General features: G+C 52.6%; 1 protein-coding gene across 1 annotated transcript in view; it reads left to right on the top strand.

The window, feature by feature from the left end:
- Nucleotides 1–3,394: 3,394 nt before the first annotated feature.
- Nucleotides 3,395–26,540, top strand: part of Col22a1 (collagen type XXII alpha 1 chain) — a 208,179-nt gene continuing 185,033 nt past the window's right edge. The window contains exons 1-2 of the mRNA XM_015486301.2: nt 3,395–3,407; nt 4,177–4,743. Of these exons, the coding sequence (XP_015341787.1) occupies nt 3,395–3,407; nt 4,177–4,743 (580 nt within the window). The remainder of the gene's footprint in view (nt 3,408–4,176; nt 4,744–26,540) is intronic.

Genomic DNA, 26,540 nt, shown 5'->3' with positions numbered 1-26,540 from the left:
GGGAGGGGACTGGGAAGGCTCCGGAAGAGCAGCTGCTGAGCTGGGACCTCCAGGTGCCCTCAGGTGAGTGTGAGGACTTCATGCAGAGGGAAAAGCCCTCCGCAGAGGCCAGGGGCCATTTCAGAGCTGGCATCAGTGGGACACTGCTGGAAAGTCCACAGTGACCAAGTGCAGTCTGCTGGACCCTCGGGAGGTGGGCGGTCGTGGGGTGCACAGTTGCAGCAGGCCTGTGGATCTCCTCAGTCGGGGATGAGCTGGGCTTACAGGTGGGCTGTAGGCTGGGCCTGGCTGGGGTCCTCCTGCACCAGGCCCCCTACTGCTCTGCAGTCCCCTGGCCTACCTAGCTGGGCAGGTCCTCCGCACACACATGCTAATTGGGTGGGTGAACGACAGGTGGACGGGTCAGGGGGAGGGGGCACTTGCTTTCTCTTTGGAAGGTCACCTTCTTGGCTGCCTGAAGAGTTAAGCCGAGGAGTAAAGATTGGCTGGGAGGCTGGTCGGTCCCTCCCGTGGCCGTGGCCCTTCCACTCCAGTGAGGGGCTGCTCTAAGGCTGGGTCTTTCTCCACACAGGAGATGCTCTGCTAGACCTCGTCAGGTCTCTTCCTGGCCTGGAAATGCTGGTTTCCAAGAGCAAGAGAGCCACGGCAGGCCTCCTCGGGAATGCCACAGCCTGCCTCCTGCCCAGTGGCCCGTCCTCCCCCAGTGTCTATTGGCCTGGCCAGCTGGGAGGTCCCACGGTAAACTCAGGACACACACTCTACACACATAGACACCATACACACCTCACACACCTCACATGCNCATGTGACTGTGCATGTGTGACTGTGTGAGTGTGTGCATGTGAGCGTGTGTGTGTGAGCATGTGTGTGTGAGTGCACATGTGTGGGATAATTGTGAGTGGCTGTGGGAGAAAGTATGATGGTGTGACTGCGCCTGTGTGACTGCGCCTGTGGGTGTGAGGGAGCGGGTGTGAGAGAGGGAGAGGGCAATGTGTTGCTGTAACAGGTCCGATCAGTGGCATGATGTGCCGTGAGCCTGGCCCTGTCAAGTGCATGCATGCAGGGTTTGGGGAGGGGGCAGAGGGCGGGTTAGGGTTAGGGTAAGGCCCTGTCATGGTATTCTGCTCTGCGAAGGCTTTGGACACATCCCGGGGTGTGGTGACTGGTGGACACACTGGGGCCCATCAGAGAGTGTCTAGGACACAAGGAGAAATCCCTGTGGAGTTGACCAAGGCTCAGTAACATTTACTGGAGATGGGACACCAGGGGTCCAGGGAGGTTGAACTGTGACAGGACAGTTTTGCTGGGCAGCCTGAGGGCCCTGCAGCGGGGGAAGGCACAGGCAGTGCTGAGAGGTGATGGAGGGTCAGGAGCACAGCCAGGCTGTGTCCACAGCACCTTCACAAAGTAGGCATTCAGGGTCCTCTGCTTCTATGGTTGGGGCTGTGGAGACTCCCCGAGGTGGCAGATCCAGGCATGAAATGCCACTCCCAGTTTACAGGTGAGGAGCTGAGGCAGCGAGGCCCCAAGCCACAGAAGTGAGGCTGGGAGAACATGGAAAGTGACAATGACGTGCTAAGACTTTCTTGTGTGAGCCTCAAAAAATAAAGTTCACCCTATTTCTTTATCAATTTTACAGCATTTTCTTATATATTTTACTTTGCCTAAGACTCTCAAAGCCTGACTAGCTAGGAAGACTAAACACTATGGATGTCCAGTTTGTGTGTGAGGACCATGGGGCTCTATGTCTATCAAGTCGGCCTCAAATGTGCAGTTGATTCAAAGGTGGAAGACATAGCAGTTTTCTCCCCCAGGCCCTCACCTCACAGAGTGGAAGATGTCCGGCGTGAGGGCAGAGGGCACCTGCGAGGGCCTTTGGCTTCACAGAGCCCAGGCTATAGCACTTGATTCTCATGTGCCCACAATCTGGGCCGTTCCTTTGCCTCCAGGAGAAAAATGTGCAGAGAGCTCAGAGGGGCCTCTCAGTGAGGCCTCCCCAGCAAATGAACCTTCAGCTTTAGAACAAATTTGCTCTAGGATTATAGCCTACAGGCCCTGCCTGGCCCTCTGCAGCAATTATCCTGAATAGGCAGGGACATTCCTATCCTAAGGACAAAAGGATGACCTTTGTGTCAAGGAAAGCAACTCCCCAGGAATTATCTCTGAGTCTACACATCTGGGCAAACACACTCCAAAAGCCCTAATCTTGTTAGGTACAATCCTGCCAAGACCCTCGAGGTGCAGATTGTAACTTGGATTTTGAAAACAGGAGGGAAAGATAGGTATGAAATATTGAAGAGTGGCTTTGGTCAGGCCTAATTGTGCATGCGTGTGTGTGTGTGTGTGTGTGTGTGTATGGGTGTTTGAGTGTGTGTGTAATTACATATAGCTCTATTGTTTTTCTGACTTTTGAACTCAATTGCCTGCACATATAAAAGCAGAAGATACAGAATAATAAAGTTCATCCGTAGCTCTACTTGCCATTGGTGAGCACTGCTGCTCAGCTGCAGGTTCTCTGAGGCACATGTACACAACTACACACACAGGCTTGCTTTCCAGAATCTTTTTATATTATACACAATACTTTGTAAGCAACTTTCACACTCAATACTCTTTTGGGAAGTGTGTCCACACTGGTAGATGTGGGTTCCCTGGCAGTCATGACTGTGTGTGATCCATGCCTTGGCATCCCACTGCATGGATCAAGTGCACAATGGCATCTAGTTGTTCCACACAGGCCATGGCTAGGTTGTTTCCTTAAATTCTCTGATCATGCTCTGTAATATTCCTAGTATTTCTTTTCTTTTTTTTTTTAATTTAGTTGTAGTTGGACACAATATCTTTATTTTATTTGTTTATTTTTATGTGGTGCTGAGGATGGAACTCAGCACCTCACACATGCTAGGTGAGCGCTCTACCCTGAGCCACAACACCAGCACCCTAGTATATCTTTTATTCCTCCATCTTTTTTTTTTTCTGTTTTCTTGGGATCAATCACAAATTTGAAATTGGTGGATAAAAAAATTCCATCCTTTATGAGAATGGTGTGGCAAATTGTAAGGCCACTTGTTGAGCAGACAGATGTCTTCTCCTCAAATTCACAGTGACCATCAGTCTTTTTTGAACTTTGCCAATCTGGTATTTTAACTAAGTGTTTTTTTTTTTTTTTTTGTTATGTTTTGTTTTCACTATCTGCATGTTTGGATTTGTGTTCTAGAGGCTTCTGCACTGCTGCTGTTGGTGCGACCAACAGCACCTTCTGGAGTGGTCAGCACCAGGGCTTCTTGACGGTTCCCCTGTATGTGCACCACTCTGGGGTTCAGGACAACACTTTTCCCACATCATCTAGTTATAAGATGGATGAATAAACTTGCTGCACGGGGCTAATGTGAGGATGAGGAAACTTGGTTTGTTTAATCAAAAGCATCATTAGTTTAGGTAAAATCTATAAGCTATAAAGCATATAGCATAAAGCATTATAAAAATTCTTAAATTTATATTGAAAATACACAAATGGAAGATATCCTATATGTAGTAATGTTGAATGAAATACTATAAACTATTTAAATATCCAGCAAGAATGTGCATCAATCAACTGTGTGCATCCTTACAGGAAAGACCAGGGAAACTGACCTTATCAACCAGGAACTGATTTCTAGCATAGTGCTAGGTGTGGGTAAACAACTTGAACATCAGGTCTAATTCCCAGTAACTAAGCGGAAATTGAAGGTAATCAAGGATATATATCACGACTAACAATATTGTCTCTGTGGATGGGAAAACCAGTGTTCAGTTTGTGATTGCCTTTTCTGAGTTTTCTGAAATAGGCTTGTGTTATTTGTAAGTAGGTTTTAAAAATAGCAATAATAAAATTTACTTTTAAACCAAAATTGAAGTGCAGAGATTGACGCCTAGTGGCGTTCCAAGGGTGTGAATCATTTTAAGGTGCTGTCACTATCCTCAGTGGAATTCACAGCAAGCTTGGGGAGGCCCCTCTTGTTGCTACCAAACAGGAGCGCTGTGCTCAGAATCCCGATTGTCACCTGCCGTACGGGCAGAGCAGGCAGGTACTGGAGTCAGGCGCCTGTGGTCCCAGTGTCCACTCCTTTAGGGCCTTGGGGACATGCTTTTCCACAACCCATCTGCGCTATGTCACCCTTTCTCTTGCCCCTGCAGGCTGCAAAACTGTGCACTATGATCTGGTGTTCCTCCTGGACACCTCCTCCAGCGTGGGCAAGGAGGACTTTGAGAAGGTCCGTCAGTGGGTGGCCAACCTGGTGGACACCTTCGAGGTGGGCCCAGACGGCACCCGCGTAGGTGTGGTGCGCTATAGCGACACGCCCACCACGGCCTTTGAGCTGGGCCGCTTCAGCTCGCGGGAGGAGGTCAAGGCTGCAGCGAGGCGCATCACCTACCACGGAGGCAACACCAACACGGGCGACGCGCTGCGGTACATCACCAGCCGCAGCTTCTCCCCGCAGGCCGGCGGGCGGCCCGGGGACCGCGCCTTCAAGCAGGTGGCCATCCTGCTGACCGACGGCCGCAGCCAGGACCTGGTGCTGGACGCGGCCAGAGCCGCCCACGCTGCAGGCATCCGCATCTTTGCGGTGGGCGTGGGGGCGGCGCTGAAGGAGGAGCTGGATGAGATTGCCTCCGAGCCCAAGGCTGCACATGTCTTCCACGTGTCCGACTTCAACGCCATCGACAAGATCCGTGGCAAGCTGAGGCGCCGCCTGTGTGAAAGTGAGTGGCCTGGCCTCCCTGTGTGGAGTTTGTCCCCGTCCAAGGGCAGCGTGCCCTGCGACCAGCGTGGTTGTGTGGGGGTCCCCAGGCAAAGAAGCAGTGCAGCAGGCGGAAGTGGCTGGGTTAGGTGAACAGCAGGTGCAGGTGCGGGGACAGAGAAAGCCGCCTTGCCTAGGGGTCAGTGTGGTAATGGATCTGGTGGACCAACCAGCCAGTTATTAGGGAGTCTGTCTTCCCACTTCTGGGGCAGAGATGGAAAGGGCTTTGGGATTAAAGTCTTCCTTCCAAATCCTCACCCCACTGTGAGATGCAGGAGGACTAAAGGCCTGAGTGTCCATCTTCATCTCTGAGCTGGGAACGTGGTCTTCCAACCACCAAGGCAGCACTTGAAAAGTCCTCACTGAGGCATTTGGCAGGTGGCAAGGTCTTCTAAGGGGCTTCCATGAGCCATCAAGCAAGAGAATGGGCATACACAGGGTATGTGAGCTAACCAGGCCAGCAATCCAGCTGCACGCTTCAGAGATGGTCAGGGCTGCCTCTCCCAGGCCAAGTGCTCTTGACCTGCAGCCCTCTGAGATAACCCCAGTTCTCCCACTTGTTTGCCTGGAATCCGTCTCACTGTGGCTGGGGGAGGACGGGCCACTGGGCAGGAGGCAGGCACAGAGCATGAATGGCTCTGGGGCTGACCCGGAAGCCTGACCTCCAGGATCTTAGTGGGTCATTCTGAGGACAGTTCCCTCCCCTGGATAGGGAGGATGGAGTGATTTTCTCAAGGTCCAGCTTATCTGTAGTTTCTACAGGTTAGACCTGGATGGTGCCGTTATCTTTCCCCACCAGGCCGGGCAGGGCTGTGCCTTGAGGCTGGGGAGGCGGGGGCTATAGACAGTCAGTGGACTAGTCTTAGTCTGTCTTATTTACGACTGCAGGGACCAGCCAACTCCTCCCAGGGAAGCCCAGTGGTCCAACCTCTACCAGGAGCAGGGATGGTCCTAGGGGTTTGGGCAAGTGGTGGGAGGGACTGGCAGTGAGAGGAATTGGGTGTGGCCTAGCAAGTGGGCACAGGCCTGGCTTGTGCCCAGTCAGCACACAGCTAAACTACTCTAGGAACTGGATGGTTCTTGGTTTCTTACTACACATGGAGCTTATCTCTCTGTTGCTTATTTAATCTCCACTTATTTTTTCAACAGAAATGTATTGAGGAACAACTTTTTATGCAACTTTTTTCTGATTTCTGGGGCTATAGAAAAACATGAGACATAGCTCCAATCCTCAGTGTGTTTGTCCAGAAGCCAGGAAAGACATGTGAAGAGCATGTGATACTGGGTAGTTGAGGGGTGTCTTCATAAAGGTTCAGGCAGTCCCATGCGCTGGGGTTTTGTGTGGTGATGGCGGTAGTGATGTTGAGGAGGGAGGGCGGGCTCCCTGGAGGAGGTGTGCTCAGGTTGTTGGTGAGCTGTGGAGGGAGGAGGAGGTGATGTGGTGGCATTAGGAGATGCCACAGCACAGTGTGGCTGAGGTCATGGGGAAGTGGGGGCTTTGTCAGGTTATCAGAATTTCAATAGACAAGACTTAGGTGTGCTAAGGTGAAGATTGTAGGATTTTATGCAGGAATTTGACAGTTCATTTGGCAACAGGGCTAGGAGCAGATTCCAGCCTCAGGCCTCCCTCTTCCTGTCTCCATGGGCTGGTCTCCTCCTGTGTGCCTATGGAATGCAGCTGTCACCATCATGCCACCATCCATGATTGGATGATGCCTCAGAGCATAGGCCACAGAAGTCCCCACTCTAACTGACTTGAAGACTGAAAAGGCCAGAAGTCAGGCAGCTTGGCACCATGAAAGCAGGCCATACCAGGCTTCTGTCTGGGTGGTAAGGCAGCACCCCACAGACTTGTGTGTAGGCCCCAGCAGTAAATGGGTCCACTAGTGAGACACAGATGAAGGTTCTCCTTAGAGAAGGCTCAGATCAAGAGATGGGCTGGATGAACAATTTGCCTGACTCCTGAGGGCTGAGGACGCGCTCCCAGCAGCAGCGTGGCCTTGGAGGTCTCAGTTGCCCTCCAGGCTGCAGCTAAAGGAAGCTGGAACCCCCACCCCCTCTCCTGCTTGGCTGGGCCTCCAGGTAGCCTGGCCTCTTCTGATACCAGCTGACAAGAGTCTAGGTGCTGCCGTCCCAGTGGCCTCCTGAGGCTGGCAGAGGAGAGGATGATAGAAGTGGGCAGACTGGGGCTACCCTCGCAAGACACCTCCCAGCACCCTTAGAGCTCCATGGGCCTGCAAATTCAAGGGGAGGGGAGTTCTCCCCACCCCATCTGACATTCAGTCTGATTGGCTAAGGAAGGTCATGTGACTGCTCCTTGGCCAATCACTAACCTCAGAGTGTAAGCCAGCTGCAGGCACTAGGGATAGGGGCATTAACCCCTGTAGTCTTTTTAACATTTGGGAGTGGAGGTAGTTACCACTCCTGTGCCTTTGAGAAAAGGAGTTTGATACACGGAGGAAAAGTAGCCGGTACCTTAAGAGAAGGAGAAGCAGCTGCGGACCAGCTGAGAACGACTCCGTGCACCACGATAACCTTGGGAAAAACTCTCATATCCCGTAGCCAGGGTGCTCCAAATGCCTCCCTGGGAGATTCCAGTTCTCAGTTGCCTAAGGCGAATCCGTTTTTGTAAATACAGCTGCACGATGAAGAGGGCTTGATCTATTCTGGTGACAAATGAAATAAAATGCCCTAACAGTGGCTTCAGTTAGAAACAAAGGAAAACAAAAATAAAAGATCTAACAGTAACATATTGGAAACATCTGGTAAGATTAGATCAAGGAGGCCTCAAAATCCACACACCAGGAATTCCTCTGCACATGAGAGAAGATGCCCCTGAGTGACTTTACAGCCTGAACTGCATAGGAGCTGTTCTGAATAGAGGGGCCTATTGATGATCTGGAACGTGGCAGAATAACAATAGCGGGTTATTTTATGTAGCAGGAATTCATAAGACCCATTTAGTCATGCATTTAAGGACCATGTATGGTGGCAGCTGTTAAATTCAATCTAATCCTTTGGTCACTTTGTAACCATGCATGGTAGTAGACTTTGTTCATTTCCATCCATCCATTCCTTCATTTTTATTCATTCATTAAACATACATTGAGTGATTCTTTGGTGTTGGGGCCCAGCCAGGGACCCAGGATACAGGGATGGAGTTGGCATTCTCTTTGACCTCAAAAAGCACCTGTCCACTTGGGACAGCAGGAAAGTGGCAGACAGTTACACTATTGGGTGTGTGCACTGGATGTCACCTATGTGTTATGTATGTGTTAGTGTCTACCTACACACACAAGAGTATAAGCATCACCAGGATGAAGTCCACTGCTTTCAGTCCATGGTTCCTGAAGCAGATCCTGGCATTTAGGAAGGGTTCTCTAATATTGTTTAAAGGAAGTCGAGGACAGTGCCTGGACAATGAATTCTGTGCTTGCTGTTGTGATGTATGAACTTTTGGAAGTAATTATGCAGTGGTCTGTCCCAGCTCCTGCCAAGGGCCAATAATAAAAATCTCCCACAAATCAGAAATCACACTCAACAATAACTGAAAACTTGAAATTGTGAGTACAGACAAATGGTTAGATTTTCAAGGTTGATGTGAGTCTGGCAAAGGCACACTGGCCGAGGCAAGCTGAACGTCAAAAATCTCAGCAGACTTCCTTCAGTGGGACTTATGCAGAGGGAGACCCGGGGAGCTGGTTCCACTTTGCATGAGAAGAACTGAGGAGTCTGCCATTAGCTGAGCCTCTTGCAGTCTCACTCCATATTCCCCAGCTGCAATGTGGGCCCTGATACCATGCAAGTGGGAGCCTGGTGCTCCTGACCTGCTTGTTCAATGTGTGTGACTACTGAGCACTTGGCGTGGGGCTGGCCCAAACTGAGCCCTGCTGCAATTGTAAAACACACACTGGATTTTGTAGATTTAGCATGAATAAAAGAAAGTAATGCAGCTATGAATTTTTATATTGATTGATTATATACTGAATTGATAATTTGGAAAAATAGAGTTAAATACAAGATATTAGTAAGAAAAAAACCTATCTTGTTTCTTTTTACTACTTTTAATGAGGATACTAGAAAATTACTGCATATGTGGCTCACATTTTCTTTTGGGTTGTTGCCCCAGGGGTCAAGATCATTGCATGGTTGGCAGCATGGATGGATAGTAGTGGTAGTGAAGGCGTTGGGTTGGCAGTGTAGACAGTGGATATGATCCCAATTTCTTGGCCGTTACACTTATTATTAGTGTGATATTTAGCACATTACCTGATATCTGTGAATTTTAGTTTTTACAGTTACAGATAAAAATCTTTCCCCCTCCCCATATAATAGCATGCCTGATGCATCGTGGGCTTAAAGGATGGGGTGGTCATTGTTGCTGCCTTCTCCCCCTCCCTCTCCTCCAACAATGCTGATGTTGGTGATGATGTATGAAGTTCTGGTTGCTTCCAAAGCCATGTGTGCTCTTTCCATTGAGCTTGGCTACTGAATGGAGGAAGAACAGCTCCGAGGACCAGCAGGTGTCCAGGGGCTGCCCTTCAGAGGGGAAGCTGAGTCTAGAGCCAATGAACAGGAAGTAAGGGACTGGTGTCCACGGTGGAGTGCAGTGTCCCCCTGCCCTAAGACAGCAGGCGTTGGAGTCTGTGGGCAGAAGCTGATCTGGAAGCCAGCCAGGAGTAGCCAAATGGGCAGAGGAGGGGTGGTGGGCTGAACTTCCTTTGGATATACCATGCAGAAGCCTTTCCATTGTCCAAATGCTTTTGGACCACCTGTGGACCTCACCTGTCCTACTTCTCAGGTCTCGGATGCCCCCATTCAGTGTTCTTTTAAGAGCTATGTTGGAATCCCAGCCACACAGCCTGCCACCCAGGGCTCAGAGGCAGAGCATAAGTGGGTGTGAATAGTTAATTTTCTCTTCATATGTGTCTGACTGTCTCTGTGCTCACATACATGGCAGATGTGTCTGCACAGAGTTGGCACCATGCTATCCTGACTTACCACTGAGGGGACGGTGCCTGAAGAACTTGAGTTACTCCTAAGGTGGCCTAGCTGCCCGAGGGCTGAGGGGGGAGTTTAGCCTTGCTGTGCTTGACCCCAGGTTCTGAGTTCCTCTGGCTGGTTCCACTTACATTAAAGAAGCAGCTTTAAATACCCATTTTACCAAAGTGTCATCAGGATCCTCTGTCTAAATGTCATGGTCATTCCTGTCTTGTGGTTGATGGCACTGAGGTGCAGGGAGGCATGACAGGGACTACCGAGGATGACAGAGACCAGGAGCGGACTCTCGGCTGAGGGGTCTGCCAATAGCCGAGCCTCTTGCAGCTCGGGAGTCCTGCTGAACATGTGATACTGCACTTTCCCTGGTCCCTTGCAGAGGTCTGTCTCATATTTGGTGACCAGTAGCTGCTTGCTGAGTAGCTGAGTGAAACTAAGGCTACTCAGAGAAATCATCATCTCTGTTTTGTAAGTGAAAAAAGTGCAGATGTGTAGGTGGAATGGCAGAGGCCGTGATGACCACAGTGACCAGTGTCAATAGAGATGACACTGGAGCAGTCTCATGACCTATGTAGGCCTCTCCCAGTGGCCTCTTCTAGGGGCATCTGTGGTGCTGTAGTATCCCCTTGGCCTTGGATGCTTTCAGAGAAGTGCCTTCATGTCAGGGTACCAACTCTGGCTTCTCTGTGGCCTGAGAGAGGTTCCCAGGGGGCCAATCTCAGCCTCAGCTTCCCACAGCTTATGGGGTGGAGGCTGTGGACAGGCCCAGAGCATCGGCTGTAATTAAGAGCTCTCTCCACCCCCAGCTTTGCTGTGGCCACAAAACAACCCTTATATAGCTTATCGGGTTGCTGTAAGTGGTCTGTGGAATGCCAGCGGAGAGGGCCTCCACCTACTTCTATTCTGGGGACGTGCTATGGTGGTCCTCTATCCCATCTCCATGGGCAGAGACCTCCTAGGTTCTGCCTTTTGCTCCTGGACTCCTGGGTGGGGGTGTTGGTCTGGATCAGGGGAGGGTGGGAGCTTCTCTCATGCTTCCGTGGTGCTTGCCTGTCCCTGACGCGTGGCCATCCTCTCTCTCTCTCTGCTCCTCATGCTGCATGGGTAGCTGCATTCCTCCTCTAACGGGAGTTTTAACTTCTGGCTACTAATGTGACCGGGAGCAGGAGGGGGAGTGACTTCTTTGAGGTGAGGGGCAGGTCAATTCTATCCTTACATTGTTCACCTTGACTCTCACTGGAAAGATGTGGGCATTGAAGCTCGGTTCTGCATTTGGATTTGGGTGTGGTGGCCTTTAATTCACTACCCCCTGAGTTCAGTTTCCTGTAGCATTACACCTGTTTTCTGCTGTGATAGCAGTGACTGGGCGGGCCATGGTCCCCAGCCTTTCTGAGGGCTCCCCCTTTCCTTGTCTCGTGCCCGGCAGCCAGAGCACCTAACCTTCCAAAGGAATCAGTTATTGGGTGCCCTTAAAATTTATTTCAGTAGATAACACAACTCATGTAATTAGAAATGGGCTAAATGGACATTTATGGTTACCATCTCACAACAGTGAATTTTAAAAGGACTCTTTATATGTGTTTTTGTGTTATTTTAATGAATTTTTTTTTGAGCCATATTCTCCCCTGGGAACTGTCCTGAGGCTTGTGGGTCACAGTGCAGAGCAAGACCTCTGTGGTCCTAATTGAGGGTGACACTTTCAGAAGGAAAGGACATAGGTGACCAAACAAATCGCAGAGTGGGCAAAGTGGCTTCACGTGGAGACAGGTGCTCTGAAGCAGGTGGAGCAGGAGCCTTCTCAGTACCTAGTTGGTGGGGGCTGGGGAGCCTCTGACAGGGAAACGTTAGAGATGCTCTAGGAATGGCATGAAGCCCAGTGGGGAGGCCCAGATGTACAGGCCAGGACTGCTGGGCACAGGGAATGGTGGGAGCAAAGGGCCTGAGGTGGAGTCCATCGGGCCTGTGGGGGGGAGAGACCAGGGGCCGGGGAGGGGAGGGAAGGCCTGGGCCAGGTGTGATTGCCTGTGTCCCAGGAGGCAGAGGGGAGGCTGAGCCATGTGTTTAACCTTCCCAAGTTCGCACAGCTGGGAGGGAGGTCCTGGGGCAGCCTCAGCCAGAGCAAAGTCCACCAAGTGCCCTGCAGTCACCTCTCCCCATGAGGACACAGCCAAGTGCCGCATGGCCTCCAGGCTGGCGGTTAGCGAGTCTGCTCTGGGGAATTCTTGGGTCACTGGCTCCCTATGAACACGAGTTTTGTAAAGTTATCAAAGAGGCCACATTCCTGCTGGTGGCATTGTCCCCAGTGACCATGCCTGCCTGACCACACTCCTGCCTCCCCCAGTGTCTATTGGCCTGGCCAGCTGGGAGGTCCCACGGTAAACTCAGGACACACACTCTACACACATAGACACCATACACACCTCACACACCTCACATGCACACACATCACACGCACACATTGGGAACACGTATGTGACCACAGAGTGACCCACACAGCTGTTCCCTCTGGGTGGATCCAGAGGCCAGAGAGGAATGGGTGGCAGCAGCAGCTGTGGGTTTGGAGTGCCACGTCAATGATTGTGGCTTGGCACTTGGGACCATGCAGGCCTCCAGGAGCCATTGGGTTCCAGCCCTGCCCTCCACCTAAAGGTCATTGTGAGTGCCCCTTGGGGAAACTTGTAATGATCGTGCTCCCTAGAAATAGCCATCTGGTTACTTAATTCTGATTATGTGCCTGGAAATTTTATTAGAAAATTACTGAAAATGATGAAAAACTAAAAGCCACCCTTCATTTATTTTTAATTAGTTTTTAACTTGTGTACTTCAAGGAAGAAACAGCAGACTCCCAGCTCTGCCCAGCCAGATCCAAGCCCGTTTGATGCATGACCTCTCCTGACTCCAGCCCCTGCCTAAAACCAGAGAACTGGCAGTCACCCCACAGGAGCTTCTACACCCAGGGTCCTGCCACTTGCTTATTTACATGACAGCATGTGGCTGCTTCTCATTACTCCCTCTCTGGCAGTGGGGCAGACACAGTGCTTTCTGAATGGGTGGGGGCTTGCTTTTCCCCTGGGCTCTGGTCTGCCAGGCCAGTGCTGAGTGGGCCTTTGTTGCAGAGAGCCTTCACTCGCTGGGGATTTGTTCCTGCAGGCTGCCTCCGAGCAGAGGTCTGAATTTCTACAGTGCACGGCCGAGGCACACTCAGAGGCAGAGGCCCTGGCTGCTCCCACCCAGCATCTGGAGCTGTGGCCTGGGTGTGACACCCAGCCCCCTCCTTCCTCTCTGTGGACCTTGGGCCACTTCGGTAATCTCCTTCTGCCTGATCTCTTCACCTGAAAAGAGGATGTCACAGTGTTCCCTTCCTTGCTGAGGGTGTGAGGATCTAGTGAGGTAGTGCCAGGGACGTGCCTGGTGCGCTGGTGGGGCTGGGCACCTGCTCTCAGGACACAGACATGTACACACGCACATGCGTCAAAGACAGTTTCCTGTGTGTGACCAGATGATCAAGCCGGAGCTTAGGTCAGTGTTTCTCAGCACTGACTATTGTTTTCCCCTCCTAAAGAAGCCTGTGGAAGCAACGTGTTTAACTCTCCCCTTCTCTGAAGTTGTAAGATCACCCCTCGGCCGCATCCAGCAGCCTGTGCAGTTGGGTTGACGGAGGCAGAAACACTCATGTCCACTGCCCCCATCCCCAAACCAGTGTCTGCCCCTCTGAGAGCAGCTGCCTGGGGGCACAGGAGGGGTCCCAGGAGAGGACTCAGGGTGGCCAGGGTGGGGTCCTGCGTCCTCTCCCTCACAGACTGTGACTTTTGAGCATCAGGCACAGACAGTGGACTCATGTAAAGCCTGAGCTAAGTTCGGGCTTTTCTGTATATTTTGACAAGAGACTCCTTTTTCCCTCTAAAATGAAGACAGAGTTAGCACTTTGCTTTTTAGAGCATGCCTGTGTGATCTTTGCTCCCTCTGCAACCTGGCCTGTACTCAGTGCCAGTCCTGGGCCAGCTCTTGCCATCCCGCGGTGTCCTGAAGAGCCCTAGATGGATGTCAAAGGGGCCCGCATGGAAGCCCAGCTCTGCCATTTTCCAGCCAGCAGCCACCGCCAGCAGCCTCACCCCCAAGCCTTAGTCTCCTCGTCTGTAAAACAGAGATGATGAAGATCCTCTTGTGTTTTCAAATGTCCTTGATGTTACTGTAATCACACAGTGTGTTTCTGGCCAGCTGGAACAAACAAACAAATATACACCCGTGAAAAGTCAAAACACCACCAAATAATGTGGCTGGGCCCGAGTCCCCAACATGGGAAGGGAGTCAAGTCTACCTGTCCTGGGCTCTGCACAGGGAACTGTCCCGTCAGGAAGGGAAGGCCTGTCTTGGTCTAATGCAGGGAATGGCAGATGACGGTCTGCGGGCCACATCTGGCCAGCCATCACTACCTGATTCCCTGGAGTGCTGCTCACAGTGCACACTGACCAGGGCTGCCTGTGCCCGGAGCCGCCGCAGGCTCAGTGGCTGTGGCAGAGACCCCCTGACCTGCACAGGCCGCAGTGCTTACTCTGTGGTCCTCCATGGAAGCTGGCCGACCCCTGAGGCTGATTCTATACGATGACTGATGGTCTGATGTCACTGCCATAAACTCTCAGATAGGAGGTTTCCTGCCCTCGGTCTCCTCCTCGGGGCCCTGAGTGGAATGGGCGTGGCTCCTCTGAAGGGCTCCTCTTCCCTTCCTTTCTGTGTCATGGTCAACATCACACATAGCCAGCTGATCCTCCAATTACAGGCTCTCCCCGGCCTTTCATGCTTCTGGTTCCATAGGCGTTCTTAAGAAAGGCTCACGCCGCCCGGGTCTCACACGTGGACACCCTCCCAGGTCCCCGTGGGACTAGAAGGGGCTTTGAGCTCTGATATGCATCAGTCCTCTTGCCACTGCCCAGCTGTGGGGACTTGTGCCAGCCACATGGCTCTGGTCCTGCTGTCAGGAAGCTGAGTCCTCACAAGCGTGACCACCCCATCAGGGGTGGCAGCATGTCTCAGTGTCCCAGCTCATGGAGAGCCGTGTGAGCTTACCTCTTGGTTTCAGTGTTGGGTTGACAAAGGGGTAATATGTAGTGGCCACAAGTAAATTGATATTTGCCAAAAGTACACAAGCACACACACAATCTCTATATAAAACATGTTTAAATATAAATGTGAATCTATATAATTAAATTTGTGGGGACATCTTGCACTTCTGAGCATTTCCCTTGTCCTGCTGCTACCCTTGCCTGTTAATCTTAGAGCAAGAGGCGACACAAGGTTACGTGACATGCCATGGCTTTCCCAGAAATGTGTCCACGAAGTGCAGTGCTCATTACAAGTTCAGGTTGCAGGGAGGAGAACGGAAAGCAGCGGGCCACGTTGCAGGGCTTCGAGGACTGGGCTGGGAAGGTCCTTTGATCATCCTCCTTTGGTTTCCTCAGATTCCCCACACAGAGGCACATGCACACACACAGATGTGGACACACAAGCACAGGACACACATGTATGCCCCCACACAGATCCACAATACAGGACCTTTCAATCACACACGTATGCACATGTGCATGCGTGCGTGCACGCACATACACACACACACACACACAACCAACGTTTCTATGAAGGGCCTTCTATGTCACTCTTAAGCTCTTAAGGGACTGTTGGTTCAGGACAATAATGATGCCTTCCCTCTGTCTACAACTTGGAAGCGTCTACTTGCAGTTGCCCAGAAAAAATAAATTTGTTATAGACCTGTGTTTGCATCTTAAATATCCTCATGAAGTACCCACCCGTATTTTCTAGAGACCTGCTCTGGCTAGTCTGTGTGGCTCGATTGGTGGCAGACGCGTACACAGCTCCTCTGCTTGCTGACTCTTGATAGGTTCTCCTGTCCTCTGGTCTGACAACCAGATGTGAGCGGGTGCGGCCGATGGGGATGGAAGGTGAGACCAGGTACTTGCTGGTCTCCTGAGGGAGCTGGAGGCAGGCAGGCTGCTCAGGAGGCCCTGCATGGCGGGGTCTGTAGCCCTTGGCACTGCCCAGCACGTGTGTTCTCGACCATGAGCATCTTCTGTCTTGGAGTCCCCAAATCTGGGGAACAGGAAGACACTGTCCTGCCTGTGCTCTAGATGGGGTGGAATCAGAGGCCATGAGGGTGTGTAGGTGGGTGTAGGGCCCCAGTGTGGAGCCAAGTGCCTTCCTTCACACCTCTGCTCACCTGAGCTGACTGGGCTTGGCAGAACCTGGCTGTACACTCAAATGGGGCCCCAACCCACGAGTGGCCTTCAGTGAGAGGACAAGGAGGACTGCAGGCCGCGTGTGCTGTTTATACATTACAGAGGTGTCCTGGAAAGTCCATTCCATCCTAACTTGCATATGCCCGTGTGACAGCCTAGGAGGCAGGTTGGAATTCAGATTCCCTGGGTTCCTTAAAGTGACATGCAAAGACACGGTGGCCCAGGGAGACTCGCACCCTGGCCCCAGCCCAGTCCACGGCCTGGCCTTCTTGTCTTCACCACTCCTGCTTGATCTGGAACCAGGAGGGTCCCCTGTGCATGAGCCAGAGCACCCTGGGTGTGAGGTCAAGCTTGTCCGTGTGTCCCACAAGCACCTGCTCCCAGGCCAGTGAGAGGCCTGGTCCTTCTCAGGAAAACAGGTGGGCAACGAGGTTGGAGTCTTGGAAGTAGGCACAGGCTATCTGGGGTGGGGTGTCTCCAGGACCCAAGTCTCTGGAACACAGTCTGGAAGAGGAACATGAGTCCGAGAGGGCCTGGTCCCTGTCCCTTCTCCTCTTCTGTGTGGCATGGTGAAATTGAGGGGCTCTGGGCATACCTGGATCCAAAGGTGGCTTTATTTATTTATTTATTTTATTAGCTACACATGACATTACGATGATCTTGGCAATTCATACATTTGAATCATTGGGGTATAATTTCTTATTTTTTTTTTTTTTGGTGCGGGGACAAATTGGACATGAAAGAATATAGTTTCTAAAATCCAGGAGGCCTCAGTTGTAAAACTTCCACTGCTGCCTACCGGCTCTGTGGGTTTGGGCAGGAAGCATTACCTGTATTTTTGACTGGAATAGAGGAAGAAAAAACCTTCCATAGATAAGTGGTGAAGATTTGAGGAGAGAGAGCTGCAGATCATGTGTCCTTAGTGAGCCTGGACCCCGTCCCCACAGCCTTCCACATTCCTGCCTCAGGAGGGGTTGATTGACCAGAGCCCAGAATAGACAGAAGCCTGGTCAGATGGAGATGGCCCAGGCAGAGTACCGTACGGTCCCGCATGCTCCCGGCCCCCATCTGCCTTCAGTCCTTATTTCTCATGTCCTCCAGGTGGAACTTTGGTAGCATGGACTCTCAGACTGTGGTCCGCTCACACCAGGCCCCACACCAGCACCGAGCAGCCCAGCTGGGCATCAGCACCTCCCCCTGGTGCAGGTCCCTGGGTGTGGGGTCGGGGCAGTTGGAAATGTCTCCAGGGGAACTCTGGCTCAGCCACAGGAAGTCATCTCAGGTGATAATCACACGGTGTGACTCATTGGGCAGCAGTGGGGTCTAGCCTGAGCAATGTCTAAGGCTCCCTGGTCCACAGGTTTTGTTGATAGGAGGCCATGAACAGCCTCATGAATTTACGAAGACAGATGGAGAGCTTGAGGGAGCTAATAGACCTGTAGCGCAGATCTTTGCAAACCTAAACTAGTGGAAGCTTTTATTTCATCTTTTAGAAATCCTAACTCCTGAGGCCAGGCAGCACCTATCAAGGTGAGACACTGAGATGCTTAGGCTGGCAGACTGGGTTTGAGTTCCTGTGCTTGACATTTATCACCTCTTAGTCACTATTTAGCCTCTTTGAGGGCAGGTCTAGCATCTGCAGGGTGGGACCACAGCCTCAGTTTCCTCATCTGAAACATAAGGATGACAAAAAATAAGGCAAAAATCTTATAGTTTTGATGCACATACTGTCCACACATTTAGGATGTCTCGGATCACAGGGGGCTCACCACGTAGGGCAGGGGAGTGCAATAGTTAACACAAACCCATGACAAAGATAGCACTTAAGATTATAGATGCAAATCACAGCCGAATGTAACAGCACATGCTTCATCCATTACACAAAGCCCAGGAGGGAGGTAAGAAAGAACAAGAAGTTTCCTCTCAGGTCAGGTGGTTCAGGGACCGCTGTGAGGGCACAGCCCAGGAGTGGGCAGTACAACTGCTGAATTTATGTAGGGGCAGGGTCGGCCTCACCTCTGCCTTTAGAGGCTGGTGCCCTGGCTCCTGGGGGTGTGAGGTGATGGAGTGGAGCATGGAGAGAGGCTGGTGTTTGGAGGGTCTCGGCCTGAGGAGAGTTTGGGGTTTATTCTGAATTGAGGAGAAAGGCAGTTAAGACTGTTGTGCTTCACCTTGAACTTCACGGTGAAGGATGGGAAGCCATCAGGGAATTGGCATCCTTCAGCATGGAGCTCACTGGATTTCTCCCCAAGTGAACATTCATTCCCTCAGCCCCTTGAGGAGTTTAAGCCAGGGAGGTGCTACCCTGTTTGTGCTTTAAGTTCCCTTCACTGCAGGGTGGCAGATGGATCACCATGAGGGGACAGAGTAGTTAGGTAGGAAATGTGAGTCGGGTCTTCATCAGGGATCCTGGCTCATGACGAGGACCAGGTGCAGCAGGAACCACTCAGAGCTGAAGGCGAGGCCCAGGCCAGAGCTGCTGCTCTCCCCAGGTGTGGGGCCACAGGTGTTGCAGAGCCCTGCTGCGGGTGAGGTCATTGGTGGCCATGGAGAAGCACAGAGGCAGGTAGCCCCACTGCATGCTCACCCTCACTCCCCTCCCCCTGCAAATTGTCAGGAGGCATGCAGGCTGCTCCCCGGTTCAGCACTCCCAGAGGGGGTGCCCTGGGGAGGAGAGGAGGCCCTGTCTGCGGCCTGAGCTGCACACTTGCCCCCCTCCCACCTCAGCCCTGCCTCCAAGGACAGCCCACGGAGGCCCTCCAGCTGCGCCTCTCAGCAGCTGGCTGTCATTCCCACCAGCCTTCCCGTAGCTGTCTTGTGGCCACCCATGCCCCTTCAGGAGGTGGTCTCCACCAGCCCTCGGGAAAGAGGGCCAGGAGAAAGTGTCTCTGCCTGGTGGCCTGGGATGCAGTGAAGGTGGCCCAGCCTTGCTGTTTTCTCCCATGTAGCAGTTGGGTGGCCTGATGGTAGAGAGCTGAGCCAGCCACTGCCCTCTCCTGGGGCTCTGGGCCTTCTGTCCCCGTGGTCTGCCACTGTCATTGGTGCTGATTTGGGGGTCAGGGCCTTCAGGTTAGACACAGATATGTCTGACGCCAGGCCGTATGCTAATGGAGGAATGTGGCTGAGACTGGAGAAAATAAACACCACCTCATCTTGTTTGCCCATCTTCCCGGAGAACCACGGACTCCGGGAGGAGGCAGCAACACCCTGGAGGGCGTCTGGGGTCACGCGGCCAGTCCTGTGTTTTCTGGAAACCAGGAGGGTGGAGGTTTGTGCTCAGATGTGGAGTAGGAGGGTCAAGGCTGGGTCTGACCAGGTCCCTCTGAGCTCCCTTTTCCTGTTTCTTCCCTTCTCCCTTCCAACCTGGGCTGTGGACTCTCACCTTCTCTTCAGGGCTAAGTGAAATGTCCTGTCAGCTGACCTCCGGATTCCTATGGGACCTTTGCAACCTGAGGCTTCTTTGATTTTGCATTTCTCTATCTCAGAATCTAGGCCGTGATGAAGGGATTATTGGATTCTGTAGCCCTCCCACCCTGGGCCCAGCACCCAGGATGCAGGCTTGGGGATCTCCATCTTCTGGTTGCTGCCTGGGGAAGCCAGGTGGGGGATGAACTGGCAAGCTGGATTGGTGATATTTTTTGCTCATCCCTTGGGGGTTCCAAGATCCAACTCTGCAGAAGGAAAAAGAGGGCCCTGCTGTGCGCGGTCTGGTTCCCTCGGGGATGTACATGGTACCGCCCATGCTTTCTCTCCCCCAGGCCCTGCTAGACCCCACGGGGTGAGTGGTAAGAGCTTGAACAGATGAGGCTCAGCATGGGAAGGGCCTGGGATGCCACCCCAAGAGCAGCAGGCTCCCCCTCTGCCAAGGAGCAAACAGAACAGAACAGGGAGCAAGGGCAGTGCAGACAACCTGGTGCCAGGTTTGCATCCCAGACAGCAGGCCGGGCTTGGGGCTCACAGCACCAGAAGCCAAGTGCTCCCTCCTCAGGCGGGTTTTCCTATACACTAGAGCAGGGGCTCAGAGTCACCCCAGCAGGCGACACACTGTGGGGTTGGCTTTATAGGGAGGAGGTGGTGAGCAGAGTGCCCTTCTGAGGTGGCCCTTGGTTGGCTTGGCCCTGGTACAGATGCCCCACAAGGCGTTTCCTCTTTATTGACATACAGTTGCTTATCTGTAAAGCCATAGGGCTGGACCATGGGGTCATTCAGACTTCTCCCGATCCCCAAGTCTGACTCTTGTCAGGACAATTTCAGATGGAAGTGGCTCCCTCCATTGTCCCCTCCAGCCTGACCCAGCAGTTCTTTTTCTTGAGTAGTCCATCTTCTGCCTTGGGTCTTGGGGGATGGATGGCAGGCTCGTGGAGCAGGGCTGACTGGGCACCCCAGGAGGGACACTGCTGCAAAGAGAAGAGCCCTGTTTGAGGAAGTGTGTTTTCCTGCCGTTTCCCCAGACAGCTCCCTCGCCTGTCCTTTCCAGAGGGTAGGAGGAGGCCCATTCAGAGTCCCTGGAACCAGAGGTCAGGGAAGGAGAACTTGTGTGACACAGCTGGTATCCTTAAGGTCCCCATGTACTGCTTGACCTTTTCCTGAACCTTTTCTGGCCTTTTCCTGTCACTCAGGGTACCAATGCCCGGTGAGATGCCAACTCTCAGGTCAATGCTGCCTTCTTCTTGGATGACACCAGCACAGGATTGATTTCGGGGATGGCCCTGTTGCTGGAACCCTTGCCCCGTGCAACCTGGGACCTCACTCTCCCTGGCTCACTCTGCCTTGCCGGCCTCCCCTCCTCAGCCTCTGTGGCCATCAGGCCTCACGTCACCCCTTTTATCTTGGTGGCCCTGAGACCTGGTTTGCAGACTGTACTCTTCCTTTCTCTGTGTGAGCATTCCCACCCACCCCCGGTGCTCAGACCCTGCTGCGCACCAGCGACTTCCATAGCCTGAGCCCCGGCCGGGAGCTGGGTCTTGAAATCCAGAGGCCAGCTTTATAGATCACAGATGCTTTCTGATCACCTCAGGGACATCTCAAATGAAAAGTTTGCACTGGGCATCCAGGTCCAGTCTTCCGGGGACACTGAGCAGCACCTTCTCTTTTCCAGCTCTGCATGTAATCTGCCACCAAAGCATGCTCAGTTTGCTTTCACGGTAGATCTGAGCCTGTCCATTTCCCTCCTCCACCCATCGCATGGGCACAGACCACTAGTGTTCCTCCCCTGACCGTCAGGGAGCTTCACTGTTCTCTCTGCTTCACCCCTGCCTCTCACTATCGGGCCCCTCTGCAGAGTGTCCCATCTTGCCGCAGCCCATGGGCACCATCTCGGGGCCCTTGATTCCCCCACTCATCTCATGGCTGCTCTTCTCTGTTGACGGTCCCTCAGGCATGGTGTCCACGTTTCACTCCAGTCCCTTGCCTGGGCCTCCAGTGGGTCTGTGCACCTTCCTGCCTTCACCTACCTGCCACCATCCTGTCCTTCAAAGGTCCCCATCCTGACCCTCCAGCAGGGTGCCCAGTGCTCTCAGCCAGCTCTTGCCTGGGCACTTTCTGCTTGTCATAATCACACAGTACTTGGGATATCAATGGCTTTTCCAATCAGTCTCCATCGTCTCTGTTGGATGATGTCACCCACATCCCGCGCGGGCCACGGATTCAGGGTCACTCCACGTGATTTGGGCTGGCAACCAAAAGACCACACAAACACAAAATACCTTTTGGTAGGTCAGAGACGACTCTGCCACCTCAGGGGTCTGCTCCCATGCTGGAGGGCAAGAGGAGCAAGGGAGGCAAGAGGCAAGAGAGCGAGCACACCAGAAACCCCCTATTTATTGGGAAGAAGACATTCGATAGAGTATTCCACCCAAATAAGGCAAGGGTAGGGTTTCGAAGGTGGAGTCTTGCTTGGTGATGTCTTGTGGTCAGCAGATTGATTTAAATTTCATCAAGTCACACTCATCTCAGGTGCTACGTGGGATCACAGGAGAGCGAGAGGAAAGGCACACTTGAGTCATGTAGCCTAATCAGCACGTAACGCCAGACCAGTCCCTCATATGCACAAATTCACGTAGCTCACACATGGCCATGGATGGCTCGCGGCAGGATGGTACTTGGCATTTGCCCTCTGTTGCCTGCCCTTGACCGATCCAGTAGCAGGTGCACGGTCAGCATTCATTTTGTTTGGGACCACGGGAAGAAGACTGGGTTCTGGAAGGTTTGCTGTCCCCTGGGAGTTGCAGCCTTGTCAGATGAAAGGAGTGAGAAGGAGTCTGAGGGCCTGTGGCACTGGTGGACAGGGCTCTGCTGCCCGCCAGCCCACTGTGCCTCCATCTCATCTGCTCCTAGGCATGGTCTTTACAGTCTCAGTGAGGCCTTGGTGCTAGGACATGGGACATTCCCCAGGAGGGAAGCAAGGTCCAAGGAACCCCTGGCACACCTGGGTCACTGATGATGGGCTGTCCTTGGATTGTGACACTAATACAGTGACCCTGTTCCCAGTAGCAAGTCACTTTCTTCTGGGCCTCCAGCATATCTGCCCTTGCCCTCCTGGGCAGTGGGACTTCCTTACCCTGAATTGGGGCTCCCCCACTCTCTGCCTGTGCCCCTTCAGCTCCACAATCCAGGCCCTTCCAGCCCCGGGGGGCTTGGTGCTTGCTGGTACCTTCTACCTGTTGTGCGCTTGCCTTGGCTGGCCCGTTTACCTTCTTAGTCTCAGTTCAGGTGTCAGTCACCTCAGAGATCTCCCCAGTTCAGCTAACCGAATGTCACCCTGTCACAGCAGGGGCGATATCTCCCATGGCACAGGTGACACATGGTGTCCAGCTTGCACCTCTGTTGCTCTCTACTTCCTCCTTGAACATGACCTTGGAGGGAAGGAGCCACCTCACCGGTGCAGTCACATGCTTGCCTTGTCCTCGGCCAGGACATCTGTGCCAGACACTTGGAAGACACGTGTTGGCTGAGGAATGAGGGAATGAATGAGCACTCACTCATTAGGTGACAGGTGCTCTTGCCCAGGACTTCCCATCCACAAACCATCCGATCTTTAGGACAGCCCCATGGGGACCGTGATTTTGCACAGAGACATAGAGGGAGGACTGGCATGGAAGACATGAGGCCTGTGTGACTCCCTGGCTCTCTCCCATTGGCCTTGGAGTCACCTTCTCTCCTAGCCTGGCCCTGTTCTTTCTCTCCTTATTCAGCAAGCAGCTTGTGCTCCGGCTGGGGCAGGAGATGGCCTCGCAGGGGCTCTCCTCACTCCTTGCTCTCTTCCTCTGGTCTCCTAACATAGATGGCTGCACCCCAGCTCACCATTGAGAAGGGGCGGGGCTGTGTGAGAGCCCATCCATCTCACCTCCTGCTGCACCTTCTGCTTCTGAGATAGTGGTAAAAAACAGGAGAAGGGGACTGGTTACCAGCATTTGCAGCTGTCAGCAGGTCTGGGGATTTTTCTTTCCAGAACTGTGCTTTCTTTGCTAAATATTCTATCAGGCTGCCTCTGAAACACATGAACAATCCCAAATTGGCTCCCTGACCACACATCCCTACAACTTGAAGAACCTGTTTGATGTGGATCATCCAGCCAGAGGATCTGTGGCTTCTGCAGAGGTGGCTGTGCCCAGGACTTTGACCTAGAAGAGAGATGCAAGTCAGGAGTCTCCAGAAGGTTCCAGAACAGGAAGTAGAAGTGGAAGTGGGGATAAGAACCCAGTGTCTGACCTCAGGTCAACGTTGTGTTCCTCTTCTCACATGATCTGCACTATGGACATGCGATTGGTTAGTGGCATCCCCACCCACTTTTATAATGTGCAGGGAGGCTAATAATCCTCCTGTAAGATGTGGACAGTAGCAGCTGCCCTGCCTTGCACTCCCAGGGTGCTTTCAAAGGCTGAGATTGTATGGACTGTGGTTGAGGGAAAATGCCTACATCTGAATCCCTGGGCATAGTTTCTGCCTCTGCCATTTGCTGGCTATGTGATATCAGAGAAATTAATCTCTCTGAGCTTCTTTTTCCTATGTGTAAGTGAATGAATCCAATGGTGCAGAATGAGGAAGAGCCTTCGGCAAGTTAGAACTGAAGAAAGAATGGGATGCTTCAGAAGGTGTCAGACTGGCCATCTGTCAGTGCAGGCTTTGGAGACCAGATTGAGTCCCGGTTGGCTGGAGGAACCTGGGCAGGTGCTGTGGAGAGACTGCATCAGCCCAAGACCCTGATGCCAGAGGCTTAGTGGCCTTGGGAAAGTTACTAACTTCTTCATGTCCTTCTTTCTGTATCTGTAAATAGTAGCACCTATCCCAGAAAGCTGTGGCGAGGACTGTTGAGTGTGTTGATGTGTTTCACGTGCTTGCAGCAGCTGTCTTCTTGTGTCTGCTGGTCCCGATTTAACCACTTCCCCCAGCAGAACAGTTGAGAGGCCCAGAGTCAAACCACATAGCATATCTGGACATGTGGGCATTCAGTCCCAGGAGCCATTGGGACTGTGCCTTATTAGCACGATCCCGAGGGCCCTTGTGCCTGGATCAGTGGCTGCCACTTCTCTGAGGTGGAGGTGTATGGATGATTCCCTTGTGGGCCTCTGAACAGCAGAGGCACAGGGTCAGTGTCTGCAGGCATCTAATTCATGTTTCCCTCCTCCGCCTCTCCCCTGCTCTCTTGGAATGTCATGGTCTCTCTGTGGTCAGCTGCATTCAGCAGTGGCTGGGGAGAGGTCATGGATGAGCAGTGATTGCTTCCTGTCTGCCCCAGCGGGCTGCCAGGCCTCCTTCCCTGGCCTCTACTGGTCCTGCTGATCTCCTACCTAGGTTCTGCCACCTGTACTCCTAGATTCCAGATTCAGGTAGGCATTTATTCAGTCACTCCTCCCGTTTGGTGGGTTTGTTAACTTCTGTTAAGCATCAGTTTCTATATCTGTGTTAAGGGAACAAAATCTACCTTGTTGGATGATTGTTGTGGGTTAAGTTCCAGGTTAGATGAGCAGTATACAGTGGGTGTTCAATAACTACTTTCCCAAATGGAAAAATTATGGCTGACAGTCAGTGGGTGGCAGGGCTTCGTATACTGCAGACTAATCCATAGATGTGTCAACACAAAGCACCAGGACACCCGAGACCAGCTTGTGCAGACCTCCCCCTCCCAATAATGAAACACACATCCACTCCCAGTTTCCCACTGAGTAAACCGATTACAAGTTCAAGTGCATTTCCAGAAAGACTGAAGTATATGCCGGTGTTTCCCCTTAGAGCGGCAGCTCTGATGGACCCATAGCTCCCGGTGCAGTGGAGCCCCTGCATGTGGCTTCTCTCCTGAAGTCTGGGGTGTTTATTCCAGCCACGTAAAGACTGCGGGAAATGAATGTCAACAGGCAAACAATTAATGAACTCCAAGGGAACAGGAACTCTGTGAGCATCAGCCCTTCTCTATGTTTTCAAAAAGGAAAATCAACCAACCAGGAAAAAATCAAACACGTTTTTTGTTCTTGAGAGCTTAACTCCATCTTTAGTTCTGGAACTGCTTCTTGTTGATGCTGGATGATTATTCGATAAATCCTTTTCTGGAATGTCTGTGCTGGGACGGTGAAGGGAACCTGGTCTGCCGGTGGCTCCTTTACCAGGGCACTGATGCCTCAGTGTGCACCTCATCCGCTGTCCTCGGGCGCCCAGACAGGGACTCTGGCTGTCCAATTGGTCCTTCACCCTGACTTATCAGTGCTGCTCCTGAGAAGGGAAGGCCTGCGGTCTGCGGCGCTCCCACCTGCAGGTGAGGAGAAGCTCACGGCAGTGACGTAGACAGGAACGAGTTTCTGGTCTTCAAGCTTCCACCCCGGCTTGGGCTGCTGGATTTGGAGTTCCCCTACTTCCTCAGATCTCCTGGGTAGGCCCCCAGAGATCATGTCCTCCACTGGAAGGAGGAGGCGGGAAAGTAAAGTTGCAACCCATCCACCTGTCTATCCCACACGACAAGGAAATCAAGGTGCTTTATGGTCTACGCACTTCTCCTTCCAACCTCCGCAAACCTGTGTAATTTCTTTCCTTGGCTGAGAGACAGGAAAGGAATGGCCAAATTGGCTTAGCCCAGCCAGACTCAGCTTGCCTCCTGAGCAGACCACTCTGCCATTCCAAACTAAGGCAGCATTTCTTCAGCTGGGAGCAGGCAGTGGGTGTCAGGCTGCAGTTAATGGCATCTGCTACACCTCCGTGGCATAAGCCCTGGAGCCCATGAATCTTCTCACTGGCTCACTAAGACAATGATGAATGCCGTGCCCAGAAGGCCCTCCAGTCGGCCGTTCAGCACCCACTTCTTAGCTCAGGGTCATTGACCACTTGGGTTCAGCAAGAACTGGGGCCTGCACGGGCCTCATGCTGTGAAGACAGTGGAGACCCACCAACTGGGACCGACTGGCCAGACAGCACCTTCAACAAGGTGCCCTCAGCTCTGAGACCCCAGGCTGGATGCATGGACACAGGGCCCTGCAGGCACCAAAGGTCCAGCAGAGCCTCTAGGATGGAGGGGCAGGGACCTCCA

The sequence above is a fragment of the Marmota marmota genome, unplaced genomic scaffold, assembly GCF_001458135.2.
Source record: "Marmota marmota marmota unplaced genomic scaffold, marMar, whole genome shotgun sequence".
NCBI classification, from domain to species: domain Eukaryota; kingdom Metazoa; phylum Chordata; class Mammalia; order Rodentia; family Sciuridae; genus Marmota; species Marmota marmota.
Note: the sequence above shows the minus strand (reverse complement) of the source record. Positions and strands in the feature narration are given on the sequence as shown.